The sequence below is a fragment of the Pan troglodytes genome, chromosome 5 (assembly GCF_028858775.2).
Source record: "Pan troglodytes isolate AG18354 chromosome 5, NHGRI_mPanTro3-v2.0_pri, whole genome shotgun sequence".
NCBI classification, from domain to species: domain Eukaryota; kingdom Metazoa; phylum Chordata; class Mammalia; order Primates; family Hominidae; genus Pan; species Pan troglodytes.
The window spans coordinates 124056966-124070696 of NC_072403.2; the positions used below are offsets into that span (position 1 = coordinate 124056966).

Below are 13731 nucleotides of genomic sequence, written 5' to 3' on the forward strand. Positions count from 1 at the left end.
TATTTTTGGTGATAGGATATGTAGCAGAATTTTATGTGACAGGATATTAAACAATTTTTAAACACATGGTGCTCTTAAAATTGCATGGCCGATGCTAAAATTTAGAGTTGTGCAAGTATAGGCTAATATTTAATTATTATTTAGTTTCAATTTCTGAAGCAAAATAAAAGCAAATGCAAATAAATTCAAGTATTTAGTCATTTATTCAAGCAAATGTTTGGTGACTATCGAATGGGTAGAAGTAAAGGGGAAGGAAATCCATGATTATACATGCCTCCCGTGGGTGGCATGTAGTGGAGAATAGAAAGTGAATGAGAAATGATTCCTGTTTTTTAAGGAACTGAAAATTAATTTGGAGAAACAGTTATAATAGCAAATTGGAAAACAGGTTGGTGCCAGATAGGACCTTAGATGATTGCTGGAAGTTTTGTTTTTTAGGTGATGAGGAGCCACACATCCTCATCCTGCTTTCGAAGCAGGGAGGGAGTGGCCTGCTCTGAGCCACCTAGGAAGACAGCTTGTAACAAGGAAGGCCTGATAGAAGAGGAAATGTGTGGCAGCAGGGAGGACAGAGGCAGGATTAGATACAAAAATTCAGGATTACTGAATGCACACTCACAGGCAACAGACAAGATGAGAGAGAGGATTAGATAAGAAAAGTTCTGGTTCAGGATTACTGAATGAGCATACACCTTTAGTCCCTGCCTCCCTATTCCCATTGAAGTGTCAGAACTATATACATAAAAATAAATCCACAGCAGTCCTGGAAATCTAGGAGGGTTTTTACTGGCAGAACCAAGCCGTGTGGAATTTCTGGAAGATATAAAGTAGATTGGAACAGATGGACAATAAAACCCTTAATCTCATAAGGGCAAAAGACAAGAACCCCCCCCCCCAGAAAAAAATAGTGTTTTAGCTAAATCTCAGAATTACTTTCAAAATCTAGATCTGATTTTGGGCAGAGGGCAGGTTAATTAATTAAAGGACAGACGAGCTGTGCCAGTGTCTCTTGCTCTCAGGGCAGCAGCTCGTGCAGTTGGATTTTGGCAGTGGAGACTCTCACAGTGGTGGTTAGGTTGGAGAGAGGTGGGAGCTCATAGACTCTCATGTCCTAAAGGAAAGCCCACCTGGTTCCACCATTCCCTCTTCCCTTCTTTATGCAGTTATCAGGACTCATAACCTGATTTTTACTGCCACAGAAACAAGGTTTCTCTCTTGGATGGGGGAAATATACCCAGCTACCAATACTTTTTGGTCCAGGCTCTCACCTACAGATAATGGCTATAGCTTCAAGCCGTAGGTAGGCAGAATGGGCTGGAGTAGGGCTGCCAGGAGATTCTTTAACTCTAATGTCTTAGGAAAATTTCCCCAAATCCCTGCTCTATTTCAATCCCAGTGGAGTAATATGCTTTATGATAGGAGATATGATCACTTTTGTCTCAGTGAAAGGCCCAGCTGGAAATACTTTGCATAGGGCCTGTAGTGAGGGTGAGAGAACAGAGTGAGAGTGAGGGTAGAGGACTTTCCCCAACTCTGGCTGCTTCCTGTTTTCTCCATTTGGATGGAAAGGATCTCACGCTTTCTTAGTCAGTGTATCCACTTAGCTCTAGGTGCTCAGTGAAGCACAGGGTTATTTGAAACAGAACAATCTCAATTTACCAGCCTTGCCTTACTCTGCTTCAATGTGGGAATACATGACTATGTAGGCTGCATCACTCATCTGCTGCAAAAATCAATAAACTCGGGTGTCTTTATATATGGCAACCAAATATGCTAATTCTTCTGCAGATAGACATTCACACTCTTAGTAATGATAAAATAGCCAAGTTATAACTTAATTACTTTATACCATACAACACTGAGACTCAGTTTATTATCCTAAGATGGGTATGTGTATGGTGATTCTCAATGAACTCCACTAGACTTTGGCTTTACCAGTGTAATTTTTTGTTTTCTCTGTGGGCCTATTAGTTGCAATCCCACTGATAGTACTAGTTCAATTTAGCAAGATTCTTTTGTGTCAGGTAACAGCCAAGCTAGTTGAGCTACTGAAGAAAAAGATGGCAATGTGTTATAAGGATATAGGGGTATCTTTTTTTTTTTTGAGACAGTTTTGCTCTTGTTGCCCAGGCTGGAGTGCAGTGGCGCGATGTCAGCTCACTGCAAACTCTGCCTTCCGGGTTCAAGCGATTCTCCTGCCTCAGCCTCCCGAGTAGCTGGGATTACAGGTATGCGCCACCATGCCCAGCTAATTTTTGTATTTTTAGTAGAGATGGGGTTTCACCATGTTGGCCAGGCTGGTCTCGATCTCCTGACCTCTTTTTCCACCTGCCTTGGCCTCCCAAAGTGCTGGGATTACAGGCGTGAGCCACCACACCTGGCCAGGGTATCTTAAACAATGTAAGATAGGATAGTATTGTGGTGTCCCAGCAGGGACTAGAATCAATTGGAAAGCTAGAAGGAATCAAGGCACTCCCTTTCTGGAGGTTTCTGATTTCTCAGAGCATCTCTTTTCATTTTTCTTTCTCAGCAGGATAGCTTTTTGCCTTTCACTCTATGAAGGAGCCTTTTTTCCTCTGTGTATAATTAACATAATGCCCAACATGTTTTCTGTTCAATGGCCAGCTCAGGCTAATCTCTCTAGGTTCTAAGTTTCCAAGGAAGAGAATCTGATAGCCCAGCTTCGTGCACGTGATCTACCCTGGTCCAGTGATCTATATCCAGGGAAGTGAGGTCGTGCATCTAAAACACAGGGCCTGCCCGCTAGCTCGGGAATCAGTTCTTAGAGAAGAGAGTGGTTTGCCAGATACCTTAGCATGATGTCTGTTACAATACCTGAAATGTTCATTATTAAACACCAAATGAGAAACTTTTCCCAGTTAAATTTGAAACATAAACATTGTTAAAAAATTTAAGGCTGGAACATAGGTGATAAGACAGGTATTCACAAATACCATAGGGAACTAGAAATCAGTGTTACCTTTTTGGAAAGCAATTTGCCTTGATTCAATAATTCTGCCTCTGGGAATCTATCTTAAAGATTTGTTCAGCAACATACTCAAAGATTTACCTACAAAGATCTTTGGCTATAAAAGGAGAAAACTAGAAGCAACTGAAAGTCTATTAATGGTTAAATGAATATAGTAAGTGAATAAAATGGGATATTAGGAAGTGATTGTGAAAATAAATTATTACAATCCCAATTGCTTTGACGCAGCCTTGATGAAAATTTAGGTCAGAGGCCATACATTTTTCTTGGTAGCTATTTATGAAGCTGTTGAAACAAGGGTCAATGTAAGAAAAGATTAGCAAATGTTGACATTCTAGTTACCATAAAATATAATTGAAATCTATGGTGATTCTGTATCTTGTTATTACAAAGTCAAGTTTCTGTCTAACACTATTTACCATAAAGGTTAACAAGTTTCCTATAATATGGAAAACCTTGTGTTAGTAGGGCTGTTTATTATAACCTTGAGATTGAATGTTTGTTGGGAAATCACATTTGATAGACAACTTAATTTAGAAAACTGTGTTTATTTAAAGGGGTAACTGTGTTTGTTTGAGAAGGTTGATGTCCCTTATCAGCCTGTAATTTTAATCTGCTGCCTATGAACCTCTGACCAGTGTTCAAGTGTCAGATAAAAAAATTTTCAGGATAAATCTTTTAGCATCAATGTATGAGGGTAACAGCAAGACTCTATTAGAATTTTATAGTATACTCTGAAAACTCCTTCATAGTATCTTCCAGCAAAATCCTTCATGAGAATCAATGAAATTATCTGTCTTCCATGTCAAACTCAGGAAGAGATCCTAAGAAACTCTAAGTTTTAATTATACACACACAAAATTATTTTGTTAACATTGATAAAGCAGTCATGTATGAACAAAGGAGAAGTTTCAAGAGGATTGAAAAAAGTAGTCCACATATGCTCAAATATATGGAAAATGTCAAGATATAATGGTCAGTGAAAAACCATCAGAATGGAGAAGCTGGTGGAGACACTTCCCTCTTGCTGATGGTCCAGAAGCCAGCCTTGGAAGGCAATCAGTTCTTCCCCTGAAAAGATGTTCACCCTCACTAGCATTCAAAGAAATGCAAACTAAAACCTCAATTTGTCCATCAGAATTGCAAAATTATAGAAATTTGATTATATTCATTGTTGACAATAATGTGGGACAATATGTTCTTTCAAATGCTGTTTGTGGGAGTGTAAATTGGTATTGCCTCAATATTGAAAATGCATATTCCCTTGAGCCAAGCAATTTTACTTTTAGGAACCAATCCTCCAGAATACTCATAAGGCTCTATAGAGATATAACCACTAATATTCACTGAAGCTTTACTATATGCCTTGTGCTATGCTAAGTGCATATCATTTCATGCATTAACTCATTTAGTTTTTGTTACAACCCTATGATGCAGATAGCTGTGTATGTATTGAACACCTATTATATGCATTGTTCTGAGTGCTTATTATATGTCAGGGAACAAAATGAATGAGCTTGCATTTTAGTAGAGGAGACAGACAATAAATAATAAACATAATAAAGAAAGCATGCTAATAAAATATAAGGACTATGAAAAAAGAATAGAAAGAGGCAAAAGAGCAGTATTACTGGTAGGAGGTAGGAGGCAGGCTGCAGTATTCAATAGGGTGTCAATGTAGGTCATTGAACAGGTGAGAGTTGAACAATTGTAGAAGGAGGAGAAGTTGTCTGTGCAGATACTTGGGAGAAGCGTGATCCAAGCAGAAGGGAAGCCTGAATAAAGAACCTAAGGTAGGAGTACACGTGGCCCGTTCTAGGAATAGTTGGGAGGCCAGTATGGGGAGAAGAGTGAGGGAGGTGGGCAAGTAGGAGGAGATGAACTCAGGGTAAGGCATGGATCACATAGGGCCTCTTACAAATTGTGGTGCCTTGGGCTTTTACTCGGAGTGTAGTTGGGGGACCATTTGAGCACAGTAGTGACATGATATGATTTATGTTTATAAGGATCTGACTGTAGGGTTGAGAATAGGCTATCAGGGAACAAGGTGGAAGCAAGGAGACCTGCTGGGAGGTGATGCAGTTACTCAGATGAGAGTTGTTGGTGGCAAGGGCCAGGCTGGGAACACTGACATCTGAGCACACTCTTAAAATTGGATCATGAAAGAGGTGGGGAGGGTTAAACTGATAGAATTAGAAGGGATTAAGGGTCCCACTTGTAATGAAGGCAAATAATGTACACAGTTGAAGTAAATGAATGAGAAAGAATAGCCAGGATGGAATTTTAGAACTCAAGATTTTGATAATGGAGTAGCTTTAGCCGATGTCACAGACCAACTGTGCATGTGAGTGGTTGAAGTGAAGGTCCAGGAAGGAGGGGAAAAACCAGGGTAAGATCAGAAACTTGAATAATTTCCATGATTGTGACAAAAGCCTAAAATTGTTACACAAAAGCAAATGATACTACAGAATTATAGTACTAAATAATATGTATTATTTATACAAACTGTTAAGCACAGGGACATTTCAACCATTGTAAGGGAAACCATTGTAAGTTGGAAGTATGAATAAATAGCTGATTCAGACTGTTCATTGGAACAAGAACTGATGCAACAAACACGGATGAGCCTGGAGGACATTATGTTAAGTGAAATAAGGCAGACACAGAAAGACAAATACTGCATGTTATCATAAGTGGGAGCTAAAAATGTTGAGTTCACAGGAGACTAGAACTGTGGTTATCAGAGGCTGGGAAGGGCAGTGGCGGGAGGAGGATAGGCTGAGGTTGGTTAATGTGTACCAAATTACAGCTAGATAGGAGGAAATTGTTCTGTGTCTCTATAGTATGGTAGAGTGACTACAGTTAACAATAACTTATTGTATATTTCCAAATAGCTTGAAGAGATGATTTTGAATGTTCCCAACACAAAGAAATAATAAATGTTTGAGATAATAGACATGCTATCACTCTGATTTGATTTTTGCACATTATATACATGTATTGAAAGATCACTCTGTACCCCATACATTTGTGCAATTATTACATGTCAATAAAAAATAAAAAATGCTTCTATAACAAAGAATTAATGCAACAAATCTGGTAAACTAGAATATGTGATACTGCAAGAATCCCATCTTTCCTATGTACGTAGTTGCAAAGTATCAAGTAAATTCTCTAAAACAGCAGTGTCTAGAACTGTGTGCATGGAAAATGATGACAATTAGGAAGTCAGAACGGCATTATCTTTTACCTTTTTATTCTGACTTGCTTTAGGCTTGGATAAATTTTTTCCTTTTTTATGGAGGAGAAACAATGGTGAAGACTCAATGGGACACTCATAAAGAGAAGTGTGGACCTTTTCAGTATACCGTTGGAAATCTTCAACCTCCACATCTCTATCCACCCTGTGTTTGTAACAGAGGAAAAAATAAATATTAAAAATATTGTTCAGAATTACATGATGAAAATTATGGAAGTCAAAGAGCTTTGGCAATTAAAATGTGTGTGTGTGTGTGTGCATATGTGTGTGTGTGTATGTGTGATGGGTCCTTACCCATCAGCCACTCTTAACCAGAACCCTTTAAATTAACATTCAACCTGTTAATAACTATGTGCCTGGCATCACATATTTATAATAATGAATATCTTTTCCCTCAACACACTCTGGATGATTGGAACTGCCTCTGTTTCTTAATCTATATTAAATTCCTCCCTTGTTTGTTCTTGTACTCAAGGAACCCCTATTGTCTTTGTTAAGGACCTAGATTAATAGCTTTCTTTAAAATCAAGCATTAAATTAAGACTTTTGTAAACCTCTGGGTATGTTACTCTGTCATTAATGATAAGTACAAAAATAATTGCATCTAATATTTATAGCTTGCTGTATGCCAGACACTGTACAAGTTGCTTTATGTGCATTATCTTCTCATTTACCCTTCATGACAAACCTACCAAGCAGGCACCATTATTATCTGCATTTTCAGGTGAAGTAATGAAGGCTTACTTAGTCAAGGTCATATGGAAATTAAAGGGCAAAGAACCTACACAGAAACCCAAGTATGACAGTTTCTCAAGCACATAAAAGCTTTTAATTACTATCCCCTAATGCCTCAGATACATTTCATAGTTCTCAGTTTTAATATTTTTGCTGTTGTCTTGATTTTATTTATCAATCATGCAGATTCATTAATAATAAAAATATTATACCTGGTAAAGTAGGCATTACTTATGCAGCCAGTGAAATTAGCATACTGAGCACTGATTGGTGAGCCACCGAAGTAAAACTTCTTTTCACTTGCTTGTGTCTGTTCTATTTTCCCTTTGGTAGGATTCTTACTCCCAACTCTGCTTTTATCTACTATCAGTTCATATCTGCAAAAGAAAAAGGCTTCTTTACATACCACAGAGCTAGCATTTTACCTTGACCCACTCTAGGTTGGATAAGCAGGTTTTTTCAAGAAATTGAAATGGAACATGTGGTTAATGAAAAGACAGCGAGTTGCCAAACTCTTCATGAGGCCCAGGATAAAATGGTTGGATATTTCTATATACAAAAAAGATCCTCCAAACCAAGATTGGAATTTAAACCCGTAAGGCAAGAAATTCAGATGACTAGTCATCAGCATTATTTTTGTGTGTATGTGTGTGTGTGTGTGTGTGTATAAAACCATACCTTATGATGATCACTTAATCACATTTGTGGAAGACCATGTTCATGGCAAAGCACATTAGATTATTTTGATCCTTACTGGAAGTGGGGCCCAGAAAAAGCCTACTCATGTTTTCTATGTCCACAAAAGCGGACATAGGATAGCAGCAGAGGTTCATTTCTTATTCCAGAAAACTTTCTTATTATGAAAAATAAATTCAGTATTATCTATTTTAAAGATGAAGTTCGAGCTTTTAAAATGCCATAAATGTTGCATTCTCAACTGTTTGACTCAAGGTCTAAACAAGACCAATATTTGCTGAGCTCCTTCTATGTGCAAAATACTGCACTCCGTTCAGTAGGTTATATTAGTAGGCATTTCCCTCAAGGAGATTATAACCTATTGTTTTCCTGGAAAAAGAACCCTTATATTTAGTTTAAGAAATTTCATAGTGATTTATTTTACATGTCTTGGAAACTAATAGCAATATTTTTTTGAGGAAGATAAGTTGTTCCTTCTAGCATTTTTGTTTTAACATTAGAAAAGGTATGGGAGAGCCTATTATTCATAGCGGTTTTTGACATAATCATGTCCCACAAATAGACATGGTGGAAAAAATATGAAGTGAGGAGCTATACCTTGTGGGTGAGACAGAGCTAATGACGAAGTGGGACAGCCCATCATTGTACTGCTTATCTACTGACTGAACTTTGATTCCCTTTACATCCATGATGACAGTACCATTATCCAGTGAGATGGAGAACACGTCTGACTGAAATGCAAGCACAGGCATGTAAGTAGGGAGTCTAGGGATCCAAAAGGCGGAAACGTTTTCAACATTTACTGAATGGTATTGCTTAAAGGCAATATAGTGTGTAGGAAATTTGCTTGTAAAATAATTTCTATAAATAACAACCAAGAATACCTTATTGCTTCTACTGGTATTGCTTATAAAATTAGACACATTTCAGTAGAAAAATGTATCTCCTATATTTCCAACTGAAAATTTTTGATGACTTTGTTATGCTGAGAGTTGTCAGCCCAGTCTCAGTTACTTTCCTACTTTCAATCTTACTTTTAATCCCTTCGAATAGATGATATTTGGGTCTCCTTGGGGATGTAGCTAGATGACTAGGCAAGGGTTAATTTACTAGTTTGGCTTTTAAAAATCTTTCACTTTTTCATCTAGAGGCAGAAGAGACATTTTTAAAAGCAAGTTAGCTCTTCTTATCTGAATTTGCTTATTGCTTGTCTTAAAATATTTGGCAAATGTTAATCTTGCTTCTCTTTCCTTATACGGGCACCAACTTCTTAAGTCTGCCCTCAAAATAGGCTACTTTTTATGGGCAAAAAGTGTTATTTAACTAACCAGGGTAGTCTGAGGCAGGTTTGGGTCAGAAGTTCTACAAAATGCTTTGGGTAAGTTCTCACAAATTCTACTGATTCCAATTAAATTGGATATAAATGTGTCAGATGCAGGTAATATATATGAAAAGTGAAAGCTGCTTTCAGAAGTTATGTGATGACCTGGCACATCAGTGTATATATTGATGATGACCTTTTCAGAGACCCATCAGTTGGATCTTACAGTCACCAATCCTCTACAGACCTTAGTTTATTCTTGAAATAACATATATTTATAAGCTGAGCTGAAATGCTCTCTAGCAAATCTAAGAGAAGTATGTATGTTCTTTTTACTCTTTTATAAATTAAATCACAAATGTGTTTGTTCATTGCATACAAACAGGGACTCTTGAGAATTTTTGTGCCAGAAACACCTTTGGCATTTTGGTAACAGATAGCGACTGCTTCACAAAATAATGTTTTTAAATGTATAAAACAAAACATATAATAATACAAAGGATACCAATCATATTGAAATACAGTTTTCAAAATATTAAAATAATCTGTGATATTATTATAACTTTTTTATTAAGGCATTAAATAATAAGATTCCATAGCAGACCTAATAACATTAGAAGCAGCAATGAGCAAAAATGACATTCTGAGATTTCTGTGACAATTGTAATGTGAAACAAAAAAATCTGTGATTTCTATTAATGACAAAGTCACAGGTACTGGTAATACTACTGTGGTGTGTTGCCTAGAGTCATAATCAAAGAAAATGATCAATTTCAGTGAGAGAAAATAAAGATGTAGTCTTTTCCCATTAAGTCCACAGACCCCCCTGAATTCTATCCATGAACCCTTGGGGGTGGGTCTATGAATTCCAGGTTAGGAACTTCTGATATACAATACATATAATATTTTATAAAGTGTTTGAAATGAGGCATTCTGTGTGTCTACGTGTAAGTCAAAATTAATCTGAATAGAAAATCACTTCTAACATGCATTACAAATTATTTTTAATAGGCAAAACAATTATCACAAAGAAGTTTCCTCAGAGAAAAACAAATACTTACCCCTGAAGCATAATAGAATAGTAACCCATTTGGTTGTAATGTTCGGAAATTAAAACCTCCTTCAAAGCCATCAAAGAAAGATATTTTCTGAATTGAAGCAATGAAGCTCTGTCCATTGAAATATGCTCTGCGAGATATCTGTGTGCCAAAACAAGTGGAGATAGTGTTTTTGAGAATTATCAAATGCTTAAAACTATCAATGTTTCACATACGGAGGGCCTTGCCTGTTAGTTTCTACGTAAATAGTTTATTTTCCCACTTCTGGTCTATGTTGGAATTCAGGCATACACCAGGAGCTCCTCTGAGAGATGGGGTTTCATCTTCTCCACTGACTCCAACCTGAGTGAACAATGATGCTAGCACACCCTCTCTGGGTGTTAGATGCCCCACCGATGGAAAACTGAAGCAAATGAACAAGTCACAGAGGAACCCCATGCACAAGAGCCCTTCTAGCTTAATGATTCTTCTTTCTGGTGGTGGCAGAAAGGAACCCAAGGTGTACCTAGGATCAGAGAGAAGCTGAAAAGAGCTTTTCCAGCTTTTGAGAGTAATAAGTATTGTGTTTATTAAAAAGCTTTTGACTGAGTGGTTCTTACAAGTGAGTCTTCTGGGCATCCATAACCAACTCCCAGGGTTTCTGTCTGCTCCAGTAAATTGAAGTCCTTCTTTTGGAACTGGAAGCCCTTCATGCATCCTCTGAAGTTGATATCTAGGGGAAGGTGTGCTCTGAGGGCCCTGGAAAAGAAATTCAGCCTCACTGATACAGCCATGATGATGATGTTACCCTGCATATGTAGGCTATGGAATTTGCATTTATTTATAGTCATTTGTAATGGCTTTATAATCATTCATATTCTCATGCTTTCTTTGATAGGCACACAGCAATGTCTAATCTTTGCCTATAGAAGAGTTTTGTTCTACATCAAGCCAATTTGTTCCTTGTAGTTTTCAAAATGCTCTAACTTACATTATCTCATTTTATCTTTATAACAATTCAGAGAAATAGATGGAGATGCTATTATTTCCCTTTAGCAGATGATTATTAGGTTGAATCATAGGAACTAACACGTTACACAGAAATATAATCAATTCTTAGTAATTTCACAGGGTTTAACATAATGAAACTAAGAAATGAAATTAAGAAATAAATTATTCTCTTATGTCACAAGCGATGTTAGGATTTGAACACAGGTCTTCAGACTTTTATTAATCCACGTCATTAATGAATCCATTTTGGCATTATTTCCAACACATCTGTAATCAACAAAGTTTAGGGGAGTGTCTTAATGTTTCATTATACATAATACACAACCCTTTGGATAACCTTAAAAATTTGTGTAGCTCAGATGCTATTGGAGAGTTCAAAATGGGTTTAAGGCTAAAGCAAAAGTAAATGGACAAATGCTGTTTTGTCTTCACACAATATACATGTTCCACCGTTCCTATTATTGATGAGAAATACTGCATTAGATCATGTTCTAAGAGTAATACAATAATTGAAGAAATCTGTGATTACATCTATGTGGTGCTAATTTCAGGAGGTCCTGAGGACTGACTGCAGAGGGCCTGAAGGTACATGAATGTGTGTGCCTGTGCCTGTCCCTGTGTGTAAAAGTAGCAAGTAAGGGTGCGTACACTGTTACTAGACCTCTCCTGGATGTTGCCAGCCCAGTACATTGCTAGGAACAAACAGCTACTTAACAAAAAGCCTTACCTGGATTGTAAGATTTCTGGAGGAGCTCCTCCAATGTATATATCTGTAAAAGGTATTTTCATCTTTTCATTATCCATGCTCTTGACATGCCTTCTGTCAACTACCAAGATCATTTTCTTATCATTGTGGTAAATGATTGAGATCTGGGAGAGATAATATATAGTAAGCCTTGATTATTTAATATTCAGTTCTTTGATGACTTCTATATATTTTAATTCTCCTGGCTATACTAGCTGTTCTTCCATGCCTTTGTGCTTGTTTGTTCACAAAATGGGGAATAGATAGATTTTCTTTTCTCACAGACTTGAAAACTCTTGCTTCTACAAGCAGCAGTTCACACTTTCTGGGAAAGGAGGTCTGTATGAAGAGGGAGCCAGCCCAAGAAAAATTTTGCGATTAGACCTATTGTTTCCTCCTGCTCCTTCTGAGAGGATTCAGGAAAGAACTATAAACAGGTGCCACCATTCTCTTTTTTTTTTAAAAAACAACTTTATTCAAGTCTAGTTGATACACAAAGAACTACACATATTTTATGTATACAATTTGATGAGCTTGGACATATGCAAACACTCAAATCATCTTACAATCAAGGTAAGAGACATATCACACATTTCCCAGCATTTCCTTGTGTCCCTTTGTGGTGTGTGTGTCTGTGTGAGCATGTGTGTTAAGCACACTTAACATGAGATCTATCCTAAATAAATTTTAAATTAGTTTTAACTATAGGCTCCATGCTGTACAGCAGATTTCGAGAACTTACTCACCTAGCACAACTGAAACTTTATACCCATTGAACAGCAATTTCTTATTTCCCCATCCCCTAACCCCTGGTGACCCCTATTGTATTCCCAAGCAGGTGCCTTCTGGAATCTAGATTGCATGTTACCAGGTGTAATTTTTTTGGTGACACAGTGAGCAGTTCTAATGAATCTGCAAAAATGCTAGTCAGATAAATAGTTAAAATATTCTTTTATTGTAAACCATTCTCATGAGGCTATGGACTTTGAACTGAAAAGGGAAATACAGTCTCCTACCCTTCGCATTTTGGTTCAACTTAAAAGATATTATGCCTTGCATACACTTTATTAAGTTGTATATTTAAAATAGTTAATGAAAATGGCTGAAGTACATTTTCAGTAGTCTGCACATCTGTTTAAAAACTAAAGGGGATTCTTTGTGAGTTCTCTTTATAAGGAAAACTGTGCTAGTATTTTCTAAATTCTGGATAAGTGGTTTAAAAGGAAATTCTGTATTTACTTATATGTATTCTTGTTAAATTTGGTGGGGCTCAAAGGATAAGCAAAAAAAGGCTGTGTATCTACACTCTGGCTCATTCAACAAATGTATAGAAGTATCCTGTAGGAATACCAATTGAGATATTTAAGATTAATAGAAGCCTTCTGGTTAATTGAGCAATTAAAAGGAATCTTTCAGTGACTTTTAAATTGGAACATCAACAGGACAAATACATCCATTGTTTTAAAGCAAATGTTTTCCTGGGGTTGAGAAGATGAGGGTCCTTCAGTTGCTCTTTAGATATGAAAGTTCTCAGTTTATTTACCATCCTGCCTGTCTCATTTGACTGCCTGATTAGATCAGCAGATCTAAGTATAAAAAACAAAAACAAAACCAACCAAACTACAATGATTTGTACCTCATGGTATTTTGCATCATTAATTTGAGCTTTCTTTAACATATCTTCAAGATGCACAGGGCCACTGCTGAATCCAAAATCATAGAACACATGTAGGTAACCATTGCGCATTTCCAGTCTGAAAAACATACTCTGAGGAGAGAAAGAAATTGTAAGATAGGAACATCTGTTATGCGAGTAGAGTCAGATTTAGCTGAATTTGAGAAATAAGACTGTATTCTTTATTATTGGAACTATTTGAAGACTAAGAAAGTCTCATGAAATTCTTATGAAATAAAAGTGACAATGTCTGGGAGTGGTGG

At 37.0% G+C, this 13731-nt stretch overlaps 1 protein-coding gene across 3 annotated transcripts in view; it reads right to left on the reverse strand.

Moving 5' to 3' along the window:
* Positions 1 to 13731, reverse strand: part of LAMA4 (laminin subunit alpha 4) — a 145665-nt gene that overhangs the window by 13535 nt on the left and 118399 nt on the right. For all 3 annotated transcript variants that reach the window (XM_009451861.5, XM_518696.9, XM_054686192.2), the window contains exons 25-31: positions 13430 to 13561; positions 11776 to 11918; positions 10658 to 10796; positions 10062 to 10199; positions 8277 to 8410; positions 7196 to 7360; positions 6240 to 6393 (exon numbers count right to left, since the gene is read on the reverse strand). In XM_009451861.5, the coding sequence (XP_009450136.3) occupies positions 6240 to 6393; positions 7196 to 7360; positions 8277 to 8410; positions 10062 to 10199; positions 10658 to 10796; positions 11776 to 11918; positions 13430 to 13561 (1005 nt within the window). The remainder of the gene's footprint in view (positions 1 to 6239; positions 6394 to 7195; positions 7361 to 8276; positions 8411 to 10061; positions 10200 to 10657; positions 10797 to 11775; positions 11919 to 13429; positions 13562 to 13731) is intronic.